Source organism: Alternaria conjuncta (assembly GCF_024043145.1).
Source record: "Alternaria conjuncta strain BMP 0040 chromosome Unknown scaffold_7, whole genome shotgun sequence".
NCBI classification, from domain to species: Eukaryota; Fungi; Ascomycota; class Dothideomycetes; order Pleosporales; family Pleosporaceae; genus Alternaria; species Alternaria conjuncta.
The window spans coordinates 1,895,061-1,914,040 of record NW_026250096.1 but is presented as its reverse complement, the minus strand read 5'-3'; the positions used below and the strand labels follow the sequence as shown (position 1 = coordinate 1,914,040).

Here is an 18,980-nt window from a genome sequence, read left to right as displayed (position 1 = left end):
TGTGTTCATGCATCGTGTGTAAGTGAGTGATGCCGCAGAGTCTTAGTGACGACCCTCTAGACGGAGATGTTACTCAGTCCAAGCAGGATCTGACCATCGAGTTAGTACTGTATCAGTTGTGTGGGAGTCTTGTTGCTGACCTTTTGAATGTACCGCACCCCAACGATAACGTCATCCTCATCCTTAAAGTCGTTCTCGTCGCTGAAATCGGGATTGGTTGTATCCAGGCATGTCAAGCACGAGATGACGATACCCGTATACTTATCGCCCATGCAACTGGGTAGTTCACGCATGGCAATCTCAATGAGCGTATGCTTGAGCGACTTGGCCTTGCCCACTTCGTCCTTCTCAGAGTAATCCGGTGGCGGCAGGAGTTGCGACGGGGTGGGCTCTCCCTCCATACTGCTATACGTGACGAGTGTGCGCCACATACCTATCTCCAGGAGACAGACTCCCAGGCTGTAGATGTCGTGCTGCATCTTGTATGCTTCCTCTGGTTTCTCTCCCTGGCGTTCTGGGTGGCGGTACAGATCCCTCTCCCAAACGGAGTCGCTAGTCTTTAATGTGCGACCTGCATCTGCGCGAAACTTCTCAAAGCCAAGCAAAAACGAATGTGCGAGCTCGGTCTTGCCGCTGTCGAAGATGAGGACTGTTTCGGGGCGAATGCCTTTGTGGACGAATTCGTACATGTGGACGTAGCTCAACGAGCGCGCTAGCTGCTGTGCGAGGCGGAAGCGTACGCTGAGACTCATGTTTGGCTTCGATTCGATCAAGATGTTGCGCAGACTCTGCGGTGAGTGTAGGGAGGACGGTATGTGGAAATGGAAGTCGAAGGCTTTGAGAGAGCCGTTGGTCTTGTATACTCGCGAAACGCCACGACATTTGAGTAAGCAGAAGCTTATTGGGTCTGTGTCTGTGAGCTTGCGGGCAAGGTCGCGCACGTCTCTGCTCTGAATGTCGAGGCTGATGCCTGGCGTGGCGGGGACAGAGTCTGCTATTAGCGGGTCTTTTGAGCTGCGATGGCAGATGTATGCAGTCGAGTACGGTATTGCCGTGTAGCTGTAGTTTGACGTTTCTTCCGCTTTCATGAAGACAGTAGTACTTCCGCCTTGGGGATCCATTCTCAGGCAATTGCGGACAGTCTTCGCTTTGGACATTATCTTACGCGCAGCACCCTCCATTGGTTCTTGTTCCGCAGATGACTTTGGCTTCTTAAACCCGGTGTCGACCAAGTTGTCTGAGATCCGCATGATGTGGTACCAACCCGGGTCGAAATATCCCTGCCATTCCTTCAACTCGCCTATGGCAGCATCCAAGCCCTTCTTGATGAAAGGGTACTTCCATTTGCTATATTGCGTGTCTTTCGTCGCCTTCGGGTCGGTTTCAGTAGGACCTTGTTTCTTTTCGAGTTTCTGAACTTCGCTCATGGCCGCCTTCAACCTGTTTACCAACTGTCCGAGTATCTGGTCTTGCATAGCCAAGAACTCCTCTTCTAGAGCCTTTCGAACGCGCATGAGATATTGGACTTGCCATTGAACCTGGTGCCAGATCACTTGCATTTTCAACAGCCTTTCGCCGATCTCTTTGTCCGCATTCTGGTAGCTGTCATACATCTGGACGAGATTCTTTCCATACCTAGAAGCTCAGTTATCATGAGTACATTGCTCAGGCAAAGCACTCACTTGATCGCTAGATCAGCAGTCGCGATGATTGCAAGGGCCACTTCGATAGACATTGCGCAGTGTTGATCGACTGTCGTATAAAGGCTTGAATGTGACTGCGATACCCGACCAGTTGTTGGGAGGAGTGAGTAACAAAGGTAAGGCGGGATAGCATGCAGGGGCGGAAATAGACAGGGTGGCGGCGTACAGTCAAAGAGTAGGCGGAACGGGCAGTGATAGTCGTCGCGGGCTTCGAGTGAGGGGCCGTTGAAGCTGCGAATAGACACGGGAGCGGCTGTGTGATACAGCGCAAGGCTGGCTAATATACATACGAGAAGATTTACAGGGTTGATCTCTTCCGCTTGTACGTGGTTGGGGGCGGGACTGGCAGTGCCTGCCGTGCCACCTGGATACATCAGCGGGGTAGGCTGGGGTCGCATCATGACGCCGCTGCTGCTTCCGAAGTGCATCCCACCCCTCGCACACTGTCCGTCCGTAATTCTTTCGTCGCTACCTGGCCATCAGTTTTTTCTGTTGTTGTGTCTACTCCATCCCAGACCTTCGCTGCATCCCCTTGGCGCATATGGCTGACCCACTTCCCAAAGACACCGGAGCTAGAGCGCCGGCGTCGGAATTAGTGAACGACACGAAGCTGGACACTGTCTTCAAGAAAGATTACACGATTCATTTGATCGATCGAAAGAAGCATAAGTGGAAGGCGAACCAAGAACTTGGGCAGGGAGCATTCGGGGTCGTTTGGCTCGAGAAGCTGGTAGGAGGTGGCGACGGCGACGTACGAGCTGTCAAGAAAATAAACAAGGAAGACGCAAAGAATTACAATCGCGAGCTGCATGCGATAGCGAAGTTTTCCAAAGACCGGGTAAGTCTTCCTCTATCTCCGTTCGAGCCGTGGTCTACCGAGTTGTACAGAGCTGATGCACCTGTCAATCTAGTTCAATACATGGTTCGTCAAGTCGTTCGGATGGTACGAAAATGACGAGCATGTCTTCATCTCGATGGAATACCTTCCCCACGGAGATCTAGGCTGTTATCTCGACAAGTCCGGCCCACTACCAGAGCTCGAAGTTCAACAAATCGCTTGCCAGATACTAGAAGGGCTCGAATGTATGCACAAAGACGAATTCATTCATCGCGACCTAAAGCCACAAAACGTACTCATCAAAGAGACTGGCCCTCGTTGGTGGATCAAGCTCGGCGATTTTGGGATCAGCAAGCGTATGGATAACGCCGAGTTGCATCATACAGTCACTGGTACACCTGCCTTCATGGCACCTGAAATGCTCGCGTACGGCGGTAAACTTCATTCTGAGACTTTCGCCGACTCGAAACCATATACAAACGCTGTAGACATCTGGGCCTTGGGCGCATTGGTATTCATGGCTCTTACTGGGGTGCGCCCTTTCGCGAAAGATTTGCTATCCTACGTCAACTACAAAACGCCGTTCCCTAAGGACTTGCTACAGAAGTGCGACGTCTCACAGCCTGGATGTGATTTCATCGAAAGACTTTTGGCAGTCATTCCCGAAGATCGACTCACGGCCTCCGGCGCACTGCACGATACTTGGCTTGCAGAACAAAGAGCGGAATCTCTTGCAGCGTCGCTCGAATCCCTGGAGTACATAACAGCCCTTTCCATCTAATGCAGTTCTATTGTTCTGACCATGCATAGGACAACATCAACGTCAACCGAGACTGGTCGCAGTACGCTTGATATCGCCCGGTTTCTCTTACGTCACGATCCGAAGTCAGCCTCCATCGCATCACAGACTACTCCTGATACACAAGCTTCTACTCTAGTGTACAAGACTCTCGATGCTGTCAAAACCGCTGCCATGGACAAGTTTTCCACTTTTTCACGGCGAAAGGATCAGTCTATCTCGCTAGACTCCCACGACAATGCCCTTGGTCTTACGACACTAGTAGAAGAACCGTCATTATCTCCCAATGACTCCGCCAATGCTTATGCCATCTTTAAAGATCAGGTGCACGAAAATGTGCAAAAGTTACAGTCTCAAGAGTCGTTAGCTTGGTCAGACACTGAAGTCGGCGGCCCAACAGTCTCGGCAAGAGCGGAAAGCGCGAAGAGTTCAAGGAATTCAGAAGAAGAGCGGCCCTCCGCTAGTACAACACCGTCACATATAACACCATCAGTCACAATACAGTCTGCTCTAGACAGTAAAGAGTCTTTGGAAGAGTCTGAGGAGTATTTTGATCGGCCTATCGCAGTCAATGACTATAACCTTTCGCCCAGCACAACTATATCAGAGGCATCACCTTCTCAGTCAGCATCGCAGACCTCACCAAGAACACCCAGCGGTCACTGGACGAGAGCGATGCCATTTTCATCGCTTTCCGTGGACAACGTCAGCCCGGTCAGCCCAGGATGGTCAAAAGATCCTTCTGTTATCCAACAAAAAGGCTGCTCGCTCAGGCCACTGTCTTTACCAAACGACCTCACGCACACGATGGACCCAGATGCATTGTAAGTACATACATACGACCAAAGTTCATACCTTCATATTTACACATATAGCATCATCGTAATACCAGGTGTGGGTGACCCCCCCGTCGAGATATGGAGCAGAGACGGAGTACAAAATGAGCCACTTGTACGCGATTTCACAAAGCACTTCATGAACATACAAGTCTTTGCACTCGAACATGACTTGAGAGTTAATGGAAAAGCTTTTCGCCGCTGGGATCAATTACGGGAGAGTTCGCACACAATGATGCAGCTGCTCCACGAACATCGCGAGCAGACTGGTGTAGGTACTCACACTCTCGAAAAAACCTCTTCATCTAATCGAATTCCACAGACTATGTCTATACCTATGGTTTTTCTGGGACACGGTGTCGGAGGCTTGATCATCAAAGACGTACGTTCGTGCAGCAATAAAGGTAGATCAACGCTAATACCAGCCAGTTCTTCTGGAATTCAAGTGGACCCCAGCACCGAGGCTTTCCAAACCGTTGGTATGAGGACATAGTCAACAACACAGTCGGAGTTGCTCTACTCGGAACACCCCATCTCACGAAAGCAAACTCGACGGATGCAGAGAGCATACTAGGCGTCATTACGAGAGCACCGACATCCAGAAAGTCGGAGCCCCTTCACAGGAAGCTCCTAGACCTGAAAGATACCGAATATGTCCGCTCTCTGTCAGAGGAGTTCGACAAGTATATCCGGCAAAATGTCCCCCGTCTGCCCATCTTATCAGTCTGGGATGGGCGAGAAAGCGATGCAATGCGAATAGAGGAGACGAGGTTAACTGGGCGCAGATGGAGAGCAGAGAAATTTGTGGTGCGTCACGGAGACAGCATACCCATCATCAACGATAATGGGCCTTGATGAAAAAAGTGTCTAACGTATACCGCAGATTGTCACGTACGAAATGGCCAAGATGGGCTTGCCAAACGAGGAGATGATGGTAGCTGATTGCAATCACTATCAGCTGTGCACACATAGCAATCCCGAGTTTCGAAAGAAGCTCATCGGCTTTTGCCATGAGAAGCTCCTGGAAGCACACGGCAGAAAGTTGGGAGGGCCAAGTAGCTCATCCGTGGCTTTGGACAATATCTTAGGCGAAGGCTCGAATGTGCCTTCACCATGGTAATACCCACGTTCATGGTACTGGGTGGCAATGTGTATTTTTAACAACACTCGTTACTTGCCGTTTATCCACTATCACTACACCTACATTACGTCTCTTGCAGCTACACGTACCCAATCTCGCACTGCACTGTGAAAGGGATGAGAAAAGGGGCGATTGCCTCCCACGTGCACTGATCAGGCTCGCACTGATCTTATGTCAGACTTTGGGCGAACACGGCAGTTAGCATGCCAACGGAGGAGAGCGGTTCGAAAAAGAATGAGGCTCCAGAGGAACGGAACTCCCAAAGGGACTACGCTATCGCGGGCAAATGGATGCCACATTGCGAAGGCAGCTTCCTGGGAGACGTTGCAGTGCGCGTCCAGCGCCTGCAAGAGCGAACGCGCATTCCCTTGCGGGGTTCGTCAGCCATTCAGTGCAGCTGGAGCCGCTCAACCCAGCAAGAACGACGCGGCTCAAGCACTGCTCCATGCACCCGCATTCAGCATCACTATTGATTGCCACATCCCCTGTATTGACCGACTGACCACAACATCCCGATTGCGTGCTATGTGCGAGCTCCAACAGCGCCATTACCCCAAAAAGTAACACCGCAGAGATCGCGACCAGAGACAATCTTGCAAAACCCCAGTCACAGATCCCCCGAGATAAGCCAAAAAACCGTGGACGGCGCGAAGCCTCCCCATGTCAATCCAACGGCTTCTTCGGTCCTTCTCTCGGCGAGATCAGCAACCGTTTATCTGCTGATCATGAACGAAACGAGTGCTACACAGTCAGCCCTAAACAACGAGTGCGGGTGCCACCCCTCACGACTGCAACCGGTTTTGTGACTCTTCTCAACAAGTTCCAACGTGCTGGCCCTGTTGGGCGTTGTTGGGCATGATATGTAAGGATGCTCGTTGTTTGCTCGACCACATTGGGGCATCCACAAGCTTGGAATGGGAGATGAGGATGTCCCGGCATTACTCCAAGAGGCAATGGGGTATCTGATGGTATGTCGCACTGGTGCCCAATCATTTCTGCAAGCGTTTCGTTGGGGAAGACGCACGCGCAGGGTATCGATATCCAGCTCTCTCATCTAGGTGCCCAGATCGCTCCTGCACATCTTGCAGCATCGGAGTTGTTTCAAAGAGCAGACCAACGGCGCCGCTAAATGTTGCGTAGTGATCATCATGGCATCATTAAAGACTTTAATTACCTGCAGGATTGCGAGCTGTGCAGCATGGTGGGTGGTAAGGTTGACACGTAACTTGCGGATGTCCTGTCCAGACAAACGGTCCGCACCGAAGTGTTCGATCATGCAATGCCTGCAGTGGTCGAACTTTCGGCTTCGATCAAACCTACCGGACCAGACCCCTTGCAGCGATCGAGAGGACAGAATAGAGCTTCGTGGAGATAAGATTGCTGGCAGCTTCCTGATTGGTGTGTATATGCGAGATGGTATTGCCGTGCAGCTCGCGGATGTTTCCCCATATCGACACATCGTGAGCGGTGCAGCTTGGTGTTGCATAATACGATGTAGCGTGCCTAGATTTTACGGCTGTCATCGAGATTCGTGGTGGCGTTGTAGCTTAGTACCGCACCACAGTCGTCCGAATCGGATGTTCTTCGTCTTCCGCCAAGCCGAAAATGATCGGTAGCAGACTACCATCGTCATCGGCCAACTGCTCCGCTAGAAGTGTGTGGATGTCATTGCTGAATGAGTCAGTTTCGCTCTGTCCGACCCAGCTCCCCGCAATTTCCACCTTCATCCCACGTGGCAAAGATGTCTGAAACAACCAAGTTTCCTAGTTAGTTCAAACCAACATGAAGAAATACACGGATGAACGTGGTGAGACCGTGATGAGCATCCAGGGCGGAAAGGTCCGCTAAGGCTGTCGCTTGATCCGCGCACACAACGTCAACCGCATAAGGGCCTTGGAGTAGAGGTAGTCGGGAAGACCTCGCGGACCCGTGCCTAGACGCCCTGAAGGATTTTTGAATACGGAGTGGCCCGCCTGGTGAAACAGCGTTGCCCTTGCGTTTGCGGTGCGGGCGTGAGCGAACGTCTGTGACGAGCTCACTTTTTTGGAGGGGCTGTGGACTGGTGGCTGAACAAACTTCGTCAGAAGGGCATGTTCCTGGACTACCTGGTCTAGGCCGACATCTTCAACGGCGGAGCAGTAGTGAAGCAACGGTCATAGTACAGTAGTGAAAAGCTGACAGCTCAAGTGCGTGATCTTGCCGCGCTTGTACGTACGAATGCGGACTTGATGTCTGTCTCGAAAATTCGCCGGGTTTGGCAGATGTCTCCGATCTTGTTGAGTGGATTCGTCTATCCTGCTACACGCAGGTATGCGCCAGGAAGGTTTCTAACGCACGTCATTCCGCAATGTATTGCACTTGCAGCACACGAGTCTGGTTCGACGTTAGAGACAGTGGAGCATGCAATTCAATGCGGCTACCAACTGGCAGTGGGCTGAAACAATGCTGGTGCAAAGTCGTACCATACTGCAGGAAATTTCGTCGATAATCGAGAGTCCATTGTGCGAATAGGATTAATTCAACATTCGGATTATAGCCCCGCCGGAGCTCATTCGTTTAAAAACCACGAGGCTGAACATCAGGGCGACAAAGTTAAGGATACAGCCGGTTAGTGAAACTGTTGAACACGAGAACGTAGCACATGGCTAGTCGCCTCCAGTAGGTCCAGAAGGTATGAGGTAACTAGACAGTGACGTTACAGGCGCCGCTGAGAGAAAGTCCAGCCCTCAGGCATCGTTGAGTCATTGACAGGGTGAGGGTGCTTTCTCAGTTGGGGTTACAGTATGACCTCCCGGGCAACTTTGGCAAGCCCATATCTTGGCCCAAATTGACAGCACAATCGAAAACTGACGGTGTGTGGTGGCGTTGTTCTACGGCAATGTTAGACGATCTATTGATGTGCTAGCAGCTAGCTGGCCAATCGCAATACGCCATGGCGGATGAAAGCCGTGATGTTTAAGGGTACCGACGGCGTGCTTGAAGCCACACGATAAAGAAACAGCGCCGCCGTTTGTGACGCATGATGGGTGAAGTCATGTTCCTGGATGTTGTGCCGAGGTGCAAGCGACGAGACAGGTAACGTCGTATGAAGCCAACAGCGGGAGTTACGGGAATGTCAGGTGCCACGAAACTGTGCAACAGACGATGTCCTTAGTTACAAGTCCGGCGAGTCGATAGTCGTGGGTGCCGTCCGCTCGAGCATCTGCCTACAGCGCCCCGGCAGGGTCATGGATGAAACATCGATTAATGCTCCGGATGCTACTGCAACGGGGCGAATAAATCCTGCGCTGGAGTTAATCTCAGGAGAATAAAACTGCAGGTTGGGTGTGCAACCAAGTTCACGTGGCGCCCGCACTTACATTTTGGACTACAGCTGCGCGGGCCGGACCCCTCCACGACGCTTGACAAATGAGGACTCGACATTGGCCGAGGTAGCCCCGAAACAAGCTTTCCCTCTGGTCCCTGGGGAGGAGTTCGCCGCACACGATGTTCGCACTCGTTGCGCTCCGCGGAAGATAGCCGCTTAGCGCATTGCTAGCAGGAAATATCCGTACGATCCGGATCTCCAGGATCGTCCAGGGACCTCATCTTCCGGTGTAGATCATCCCCGTCATGTGCACCCATTTGCGCACCTGTGCAGTGTGGAAGTAGGTCTAATGGAGCTTGCCGACCTGCGAAAATGCCCAACACGAGGAGTAAATGGATGCTGAGGGTGGATCTCGCCGCGGATAGCGCCAAGGTACACTATCAGTCAATAGAACATGTCGGGGGTGATCCTAGGTAGACTGCACGCCGGGAGGGCTTGATCGTCATGGAGTCTCTCCCAGGTCGAAGGCATGCCGGCTCTCTCAACGTTGACGAAACAGGATCTGGACTTTGAGCATGCTGACTCAAGTTGGCGTTCGCGACAAGGAGACGTTGAGTCGCTTCTTCCTTTCCAACCGCGACGCCGTTCGGTTCCGGAACGGGCGATGAAAACCGAGGCTGATATCGACACGTGATACAGGCTACATGGAAGGATTATCGTGACGCCGCTGTGCATTTGCGCGTCGGTGTGATGGTCGAGCAGATGCTGCAGAATGTTACATAGCACCATCGCAGTCATCGTGTCCACTCCAAATGTAGGATCGATGCGGTATTTGCGACTGAGCCGTGATCGTACCGTACGCAACAAGACCCTGCTGTGTGTTTAGCGCGTCGCGGTTGATGTGCAAAGACATCACATCATCCAAGTTGTGCTGATCGTAGCCGACTTTCGCCTACCCGCGCACCTGAAGTCACACTCGCTGCCACCTGCGCCTCGGGAACAATCCGGGGCAGGCGAGACGCTGGCGCAGACTCAATGAGCTATCCACAAGAGCCTGCTTCGAAAGCGACAAGGTACATGTCTTGTCCTGACTTGACGATTCGTGGGCGCAGCTGAACTTCTGGTCATAGCAGTAAGAATAGCGCGGTTAGCAGTGGGCGCGATAGGTCTCGTTGCGAGAAAATCAGACCATAACGACACGAATGAGCACGTGTGTTGGAGAGTAAAAAAACTAATCCAGGTCAGCGCTATTGCGATTGAAACGCGAACAGGACAAGGAGGACTAGGTTAGTACAGTCTGCGATAATCTGATGACCTGATTCCAGGTTGAGAGTGGACTCACTGATCAACGACCGACTGCGAACGTGCGGCCTGAGTCGATGCTGGTTGTATATATGTCCGGGACCTATATTTGCTTTGTTTAAGAGCTTGCAAAGCAACGATGTTCCCAGTCTGAGCAATGCGTTGGAGGGGCGCGCCACAATTGGCGAACATGCGTCCCCCAGCTATCAATTGTCGGTGATAGACACTGGAGGCCAGCGGACAGCTAGCACATGTCTAGTCGATTCCTCTCGGACGTGGCCAGAATGCAGTCGTCTTCTCAATGCGACCTCCTAGCATCTAGCGATAGCCGTTGAAACCTGGTTGCTGTCAGGCGCGGTGTCAGCAAGCCTCCAAAGAGAGCGATGCTAACGCACGGAGACAAGTGATGCCCACCCTAACCGAACGAGGATGATATCTGCAATGCCGCCCGGCCGAAAAGGGCGAAGTGCGTGACTTGCAGGACAGCACTGACTCGCGCCTCACAAGCCTGGCTGCGGACCGGAATTGATAGCGCCGTCCAGTGTCTGGCTAATCGGCACACCGCACATCATCGGCTATAGATGACGTTCCTGACTAGATGATAACTCACCTGGTGAGCTTGCAAGGGACGATCAAGGCTGAAGCGCACGTCTGGGGAGAGCAGACGCGGCTCTATCCCTGGCCCTCAGGGCAAGGATAGCGCGTCAGTCACCGAGGTGCCTCTGCAGTAGGCTATGCAGTTCTGTTGCTGCGACTGCACCAGGACCCGCTTGGTCGTCACGTATCGGCTGCATTGTCGTCATTGCCAGCCCCGCGTCAAACCGCCTGAAGACGTCTCCAAATGCAGTCGCATCGCATCGCAGTCGAAGCAGCGGATTCTGAGGCGTATGAATGGGTGGCAGCGGAAGCCGCGACCCCACAACTCCACGGTGGGTGCTGGTCTGGACGAAAACATAGCTGCAAATCTCAGGCTTACGGTAGACGCATCTCACACAGACTATTGGAGAAGTTCGCAGGTCACGGCGTGCTGAGCGGTGCAATTTTTCAGATGGAGTGTGATGGGCGTGCATGATTCTCTCCAGGATGAGGGGAAGGACAGCAGCCCGGCACGTGCACGCTAGGCCGCGTTCGGTCGTCACTTGACCAAGCGATGCCCTTCGCGGACGCAAGGCGAATGTGCGACGACTGAGCCATACCCAACGCAACGCGCGCGGAGATGCGCAATTCTCGGGAGATTTTTCATCGCCCTGGGTACCCCAACCGACGGTGGTGCGGCGTTGACGTTTGCATGGTCGCAGCGAACCTTTGATGTAGGGGTTGGTCGACAACAGCTGGGGCTGCTGGGCAGGGCCACAGAGCAGACGCGACCGTGTGAAACATAGCGCACCGTCCCGGATCCGCGATGATTAGACCAGTGTGCGTGGTCCTTGGCCACTCTGCTCATGACGCTTAGTCTCTTTCGGATTCGCATAATTGCATCCCAGTCGCCATGCTGGACGTCTGCGCTGTGCCTTGTTCCGGCTGCATCCTGCTCTCTTGGCCATCTCCGCACCGCTTCCTCAGCATCCGACCGACTTCGGGCCTGCTGAAGCCACGCGGAAGGCCCGCATTGCTCATGCTGACCCGATACTCCTCCTCAATGCATTCGGACGGCCGTTTCTGGGTCCAGGACGTTGCGGGATGAAAAGAGTTTCGCGTGCTGCCTCACCAGCGGCCGCCGTCCAGGAACATGAAGCTTACGCTGTCCTAACGTCAGGCCCTGGCAGCTGCGGAGTCATGGCGCACTAGTTTAGCTGGCAATGGTGCGGTGGGCGGCGGTGGAGTGGGCGCAGGGAAGGCTGCTTGTGTGCGTTGATCGTCTCATGGGCCAGACCCACGAACTGGCGGATGGCTGGAGGCGAACATCCCCAGCAGGACTGCCTCACATGTCCAGTGTCTCCGTCCAGGGCCTAGCAGTGCGCGAGGCAGGGGGCGATCGCTGCGCTACTGTGGCCATCAACTGTCTGCCATCCTAACCAGGTAAAGCCTTCCTAGCGGCCAGTCTCGCAGTGTGTCATGGCCGCCGGAGACAAGCGTTTCCCTCCCAGGCACTCCATCACGACGTATTGCCTTCGTGCTCTGTCGCAAGTCGTGCATATTCCCTCACGCTTGACCTGCCCCATCCATCAGAGTCATTGCCAGGAGTCGCCAATTATCTCCGACAGCCCATCCTAGCTGTCATAGGCTGGATAGCGTCAAATCCCAAGGAGCCATGTCCATGTCCGCTGGCTGATGCCGCCGTTGCTACTATTACCTCCACTCCCTATTATCGTCCCAGGGCCTGCCTACCCTAACATCCTGGTTGCTTCGCAATTCGCCGACGCATCGATATTAACCCCCAATTATACATAGTTGTACCTGTTCCCTGGACCACTCTCTGGTACCTCCTGTCGGCGAGCTACATTCTCCGTATCGTTGTTTGCATCTGCAGCGCCAGTACGTGCACAGTCCCGCCCCTCTACCACCATGTGGCTTGGAGACTATCCAAACAATTTCTGACCCTTTATACAGTTCCTCCACTCCCGCTGCAACCCATCATAACGACCAACGCATAATTCTCCTCTCTGTAAGCGAGATCACAGACTGCAGTCGGCACAGCTATCCATCTGCATCGTCAACGCACCTGCCCCGCCTTTCGTCCCGCCCATCCAACATCATCACTACCGTTCGCACATCTACTCTCGACAACACTCGTTTATTGCAACATCGACACTGGTAAGTTCTTGTTCAATCAAGCTTGAGTCCATGCGCTAATCAGCTACAGCGGATGATTTTGCTGTTATAAGTGTTTAACCAGCTTCTATTTTCCGGACCAGCTTCAATAAGCCAATCCATTCACGGAGTCGAAACCATCCAAGACTACTTTTCCCCATGTTGCAAGGTATCCGGGCATCGACTCTGACGATGCCTCCCTTTGGACATGATATGTCCCTAGGCGGCGTGCAAAAGGTGGAGGGCTATGGAGACACAGATTCGTGGAACTGGCCTCAACAACCGACCGCTCAACAACCTGCGTACTCGAATATGTTCGATCCTTCCATGTACGCCAGCTTCACACCCTCGATGCAACAGCAAGTTCGTCAACCATCTCGCAATCAGTCTATCGCTACATCTCGCGTCCTCTCGACCGCAACTAGCACACCACCACCACCAAGGCCCCAGGTTACAGGTAACATGGTCAAAGCACAACCGGCTTTCAAGCCCACGTGGCAGGGATTCCTCGATACCACCAAAGATGCCATGACCGTTGTGGAGGCCGCACTTCAAGGCCGTCTCAGCCATATCAGCCGCAGGCCGCATGATAAGGAACGCGCAGAGATGCTCACTTCTGGAACCGTCTTGGTGTACGAGGAGAACGCTTCCGGTATCAAACGATGGACCGATGCTGTGCACTGGTCCCCAAGTCGGGTGATGAACAACTGCCTCATATATCGCCAGCTGGTGCGAGCTTTGAAGCCTGAAGAGAAGAAGTCGGCCCTCAACCCATCGTGCGGTACCAAGAGGAAGCGCAAGGAGAACAACGGCCCAATGAGGTCCAAGACTGGTGAAGTGTTGGAGAACTCCGAGGACGAATACGAGACCTCAGCCTTCGACGCGTCCCTGCCAGGCGATGTCGACTCCATGAACAAGGTTTACGCCAACTTCGCCCAAAGCTTGACGCCCGACCAACAGCGACGATTCTGTGGCTCCCTCATCGACAGCTATGAGTTCAAGGAGGGCGGTCTGATGAAGAAGACTATCTCAGTCAAGTACCAGGGTACCCACCACCACGTCATCTCCTACTACAGTCTCGAGGACGTCGTCAGCGGGAAGTTGAAGCGACCATTCCAGGACCCAAAGCTAGCCGACATCCAGCCAAGACCGGAGCTTCTGAATGGCTGGAAGGTCAGCCTTGAAGATGAAGAGAGCAAAGATATGCCCCTGGTAGCTGGCTACCCGCACCACATCCAGCCCAGCCATGTCCAGCACCACGTTATTGGAGCTGTTACCCAGTCAATCGGCGCACAGGGCCAGCTCCAGACACATGCTCCTCTCCACCTAACAGTTCCCGACTACTGGCATGGGCCTCAGGTGTCCCAGTATGGCTCTAGCCACCACAGCCCCCAACATTATGCCGCGCCTCCATTCTCGGCCCACCAACCGGCACATCAATACTCCGTCCAGCAGCCTCCGTCGCAGCACTACGCGCATCCGCCATCTCCCCAGCAATATTCTTCCCCACATTCCGCAAGCTCTCAGTACTCCTCACACGCTGCTCCATCCTCGCACTACGCGCCGCAACCACAGTCTGCGCGTCACTACTCTTTCGACCCTCCGTCAGCCACATCAGCGACCTCGTACACTCAGCCCACCTCGGCATACCAGACGCCGCAACCTGCTCCGTACGCTCTGCCTCAGGCCGCGGGCTTCGAGGCTCATGCCTTGCCCTCCCAAGACTCGCCAGTCGGTCCTCATCACGCTCAGGTCCCCGGATCGCAACCCGACCAACAAAGGAGGGCTTCAGCGCCTGTAGCCGTGCAGCCATTCAACGCGCCGCAATTCCCTGCGGCTCCCCATCCTCACTCTTATTACGTGACGGACCAGAAGTACGCCCCCGAGCAAAAGTACACATCTAACGCGCCCCATGGTTATTAGGGTGCCGTCGCATTGCATCATTTCACACATTTACCGAGATATACCCACGATCTACAGAGCATATACGAGACATTCATGGAGGATGATTTGGTTGCGATACCCCCTTAGCGACATTTCCTTTGGCGAAGGCGGTATTTGTTCAATACCTGCATGTTGGCACCCCGCGGTAACTGGTTACCCACTTTCCTTATGGATACAGTCGGAGTTGGATCTTTCGCTCTCCTTGTTTATGTTCCTGGAATTCTGTATACGTGTTTCATTCATTCTGTCTCTTGTGGTGGCTCTAATACCAAAAGCACCTTATTTCCTCTATTCCGCATGGTCGTCTACGATACCTAGTCGCACTGCATTGCATGAATCTCTTCTTGTTCGCGTTGTTCTGCTTCTCCATTACCGCCATACCCTTGTACAACTATAACCCGATGCATGTAGCTAGTGCTCCATAGTAGCAACCACTTAACCCTAAACACTGCGGATACGCGCGACGAATCAAATAAATCAATCATATAATCCAACACTGCGCTTCAATGACCTCACTCAACAAATCGCATGCAGCCACCCGGTGCATTATCATACGTTGTTCTCAACGGTTCGGCTTGGGCTGCGCAATCGTACGACTATTCCTGCAAACCTAACCTCGAAACACGATAACTACATGGCTATCCTAGACATCGACTTCTTAACGACCCGAACATGGAATTCTCACCTCAAGAATGATCACAAAATCATCACTACGCCGCATTCCTACGCTAAAAGACACGGCATAACATCACATGCCGCTGCTCAGTCCAACCCAGCTAGCCGGGGAACCCTCCGTTAATGAACAACAACCATCATCACATCATCGCTATCACATCTCGACTAGCCGGTGCCGCAACGCCCCGTCTGCCGTTATCATTATCTGCATTGCACATCGATGAAAGGATCTCGATTCGCGAGCTGCGGCAGCCGGGCCAATCAGTAGCGAACCTTGGAAGCGAGCAGCAAGGGCCATTGTGGGTTAACAAAGGGATTACTGAACCAGGCATTCTGTGCGAGAATGCTGTGCAGGACGGGGTGGCTTGGAATAGATCCGAGCAAGATCTTGATCCTTTGGACGGATAAATGTATATACATTGAGGGAAGATGGCGCGGGTTGTTGGAAGGGAGGAGTTGGACGCCTATGTGCTAGTGCTTGGCAATGGCAGTTGAGACGTAAATTGTTCGTGCCGGCGCATCGCTGCGAGTCACTTTTGCGGGTAGACTTCCTACAGGTCGGGTCTTTATCCCGCCTATGGAGAGGGAAGTTTGGGTTGCATAGAGCTGGAGTGCGACTCGAGGGTGCGATACGAAGCCGGCGAGTAATGGAGACTCCGACGCTGCTTCGGGACTTTGCATTGCTCTATTGAGATCGCCATGAAACATCTTGCTTTAACGGGCATCGTGGAGACGAATACGAAGAGTTTCTTTTCGCAAAGTACCGTACCCAGCCCTACAGAGTACCGTAGGAAACCGGCTTCGTGTCTTTGGTGATGCCCAGATGTGATGGCCAAGAGCTGATCAGTGATACCTCGCATGATTGAGGAAGTTTCAACACAGTCAAACCGGATTTCTGGCAACACTGTGACATTTGTCATTGACCGACAATTCGTAAAATGAGGATGACTATACATCTGATGGTCCTCGGTCGTTTCGCGGAACTGTCATAGCATTGGGTCCCGACCGGCTCCCGAGTCAGAATAAAAAGATAGAAGCTACTCAGTATACTTGTCACCCAACGAAAGTATCGTACGCACTGCTGCCTGATGCATGCAGTATGTGAGTCGTTGTCGTGCGTGAGTCGTAAGTAGTACGATGTTCGTGCTATCTCGAGGAGCCGCGTCGCGTGCGCGGGCGCGGCTGCCATCTCGCTTGTTCCTCCCTGCCACCCATTTTTCCCCACCATCCCATTTCTCTTCTCTGTCTTTCGGCATCGTGCCATCACCGAAATCCATCGGGGAAAGTCTCTACGCACCCGTCACCGCCTGTTCTACGTTCGAAACATACGTCTCCATTCATGCACCCTTTACAGGATGCTTCCACTGCTGGTACGACACGTAAGCCTGGAAACCCGAGATTCCGAGGCCAAGGATTCCGATGATTACCGCGATGAAGACTCCGATCATTGTTGCCATCAGCATGTATCGAGCACCGCTCTTTCGCTCGAACCAGTTCTCCCATCGAGTTCGCGGTCTTGGATTTTGCAGTTCCTCGTAAAGCTCTGCCAGTCGATTGCCGAAGTAGGGGTACGAAAGTATCGTGTCATTATGCCCATAATGATCCCAGGATTCAAATCTCAGAAGATCATCGTCGAAACCATGTTTCGCAACAAGCGACGACAGAAGCGCCTGCGACTCGCGATCTGAGGGGAACAGGACGTTGTGTATAGTGTCGAACACCTCTAGGATGAGCTGTCGCGGTAGTATACACGCTGTCGGCTGACTTCCAGACACTAACAGAGCTTCTTTCAGCATCGCCGTACAGTGAAAGATCTTCAGTACACCTCTTCCACGATCTAGTAATAGATGACTTCGCAGATCGGTTGTTGCTTCTAGGTCAACTTCAAGCATCTTCCGCAGCTGCTTCGCACTCACAGCAGCGGCTACGCCTGGCCAGTCGACATTGTCCTTCCCGAATGCGATCGAAGAATTGGGTCTTTTTGGAAAGGCTTCCAGAAGGAAGTCATGCGCTGACACTGTATCTCGCCATGGCAGTGATGAGCTACCTTCCTCCAGAAGATTAGCATGCTCGCGCGTAATCCCGCAATCAACCAAGAACAATATGCTGGCTGCAAGATCCACAGCGCGATGTTGATCCGATATAGCAGGAACTTCTGCATCGCTGGTTCGCTGCCCCACAAAATGGTGCTGGATCAACTGTTCTCGCGCGGTATGAGGCTGACTTTGGATAAGCTGAATCAGGTCCAAGAGGTCGCCATGCGACCTCAATGCTGGGTGCGGAGTGAATAGCTCAGGTACGTATGTTGCCGTCAAGGTTTTGTAACGAGCCCAAAAAGCAGCCTGTCGCTTCGCTCGGCTCCAGGAACAATGCGCGTCGCAACATGTCGGTTTTCCTGTACAACGGCCACACAGCCGCCACCCCCACAGACACCGGCCCAATTCCTGCAAATCATTGTCGGTCGTGAATTGCAAGGGGAAAAAGTCGACTCCTTCAGCCATATGATGATGTAAGCAAAGACGAACGGGAGCTTGGCTCGAAGCACTCAGCTATGCTTGCTCGAAGGCAGTATTATGCGCTTATATGTACTCACGCTGCGTGGCGGACGATGCATAGCCTAAGGTCAGTGGCTGCAGCTTCATTGGGCGTTGAATCCACAACGTGCATACTCGTCCTGAGCGCGCCCAATCATCAAGCGGCGCTCATTCGAGTAGCTGATACGCATGCACACAGCCCGCAATTGATCTTTCCGGCTCACCGGTTGTGACGCAGATGTGCGGAGTATGCGGCCTTCTCGTACCGCCTCATAAGATCATTCTCACGCCGGTTGTCACCACATATCGAAATTTCCACGCCTGGAATCCCCACGCCGACAACATGGAGACCCCGCGGCCCACACCACCTCAATCGCAAGTTCTGAAGAATGATTCTGCTACAGATTCCGGCTACAGAAGCCCACCAGGAAGCCCTAGTGCTCTGTCAGCCCAAGCGGTAGCGCCCACCCCGAATAGCTCCGCTTCGACGATGCCTCCTCAACAATCTCGTATTATGTCAAAAGCAGGATCTCTTCCTTCTCATACAATTCACGGTATGCACATATTCCAACGGACGGTAAGCGAAGAGGTACAGAGCCGGTTTGAGGACATCATGAATCGCCTTTCTGGCCCTTTGGCTACCTATCTGCGCAGAAGTCGGCATGAGCATCGACCCACGGCTATTCGGCTAATGTTTCTGGGACACGAACAGAGCTCATCTCGGCCTTGGATCGTCGTGCTGTGTCCAGAGCTTGTTAGAAAGAGAGCGGAGAAGTTCTTTAAGCAAGACATGGCTCAACGTCTATGCCAATCTGACGAACCCGGCCGTGAAAGCTTCCAGGTGGTGGTGGTCGGTCACGCGCCTCGGCCTAAGGCTGACGGATATGCTAGCCGTGTGGGAACACCCTCAGGTCTTTCAACGGCCGACCACGACAGCACTTCGCACAGCTTCCAGTCCTCGTCCAAGGCTGACATAAAGCATGAAGGCATCTCATCTTCGGCTGCGATAGGAGGATACATTGTGGTCACCAACTTTGACGGTACAGAGACTACTTATGGCTTGACAGCGGGCCATGTACTCCCGCAGACAGCGATTGATAGCCCATTGTCAGACGACCAATGGGATGGATCGATGCCCTCTCCAGATTCA

General features: G+C 53.1%; 4 protein-coding genes across 4 annotated transcripts; 3 read left to right on the top strand and 1 right to left on the bottom strand.

Moving 5' to 3' along the window:
* Nucleotides 1-101: 101 nt before the first annotated feature.
* On the bottom strand, nucleotides 102-1,735 carry J4E85_005752 (uncharacterized protein; the record flags this gene model as incomplete). The annotated part of the gene is made up of 2 exons (XM_051469994.1): nucleotides 102-1,635; nucleotides 1,683-1,735. 2 exons carry the CDS (start codon nucleotides 1,733-1,735, stop codon nucleotides 102-104), a joined length of 1,587 nt encoding a protein of 528 aa, XP_051326825.1.
* Nucleotides 1,736-2,244: 509 nt separating this feature from the next.
* J4E85_005751 (uncharacterized protein) lies at nucleotides 2,245-3,322 on the top strand (the record flags this gene model as incomplete). Its single annotated transcript, XM_051469993.1, has 2 exons — nucleotides 2,245-2,541; nucleotides 2,615-3,322. 2 exons carry the CDS (start codon nucleotides 2,245-2,247, stop codon nucleotides 3,320-3,322), a joined length of 1,005 nt encoding a protein of 334 aa, XP_051326824.1.
* Nucleotides 3,323-4,501: 1,179 nt separating this feature from the next.
* On the top strand, nucleotides 4,502-5,031 carry J4E85_005750 (uncharacterized protein; the record flags this gene model as incomplete). Its single annotated transcript, XM_051469992.1, has 2 exons — nucleotides 4,502-4,558; nucleotides 4,606-5,031. 2 exons carry the CDS (start codon nucleotides 4,502-4,504, stop codon nucleotides 5,029-5,031), a joined length of 483 nt encoding a protein of 160 aa, XP_051326823.1.
* A 7,958-nt stretch (nucleotides 5,032-12,989) lies between these two features.
* On the top strand, nucleotides 12,990-14,600 carry J4E85_005749 (uncharacterized protein; the record flags this gene model as incomplete). Its single annotated transcript, XM_051469991.1, has 1 exon — nucleotides 12,990-14,600. The coding sequence occupies one exon, from the start codon at nucleotides 12,990-12,992 to the stop codon at nucleotides 14,598-14,600; it is 1,611 nt and encodes a 536-aa protein (XP_051326822.1).
* Between the last annotated feature and the right edge of the window lie 4,380 nt (nucleotides 14,601-18,980).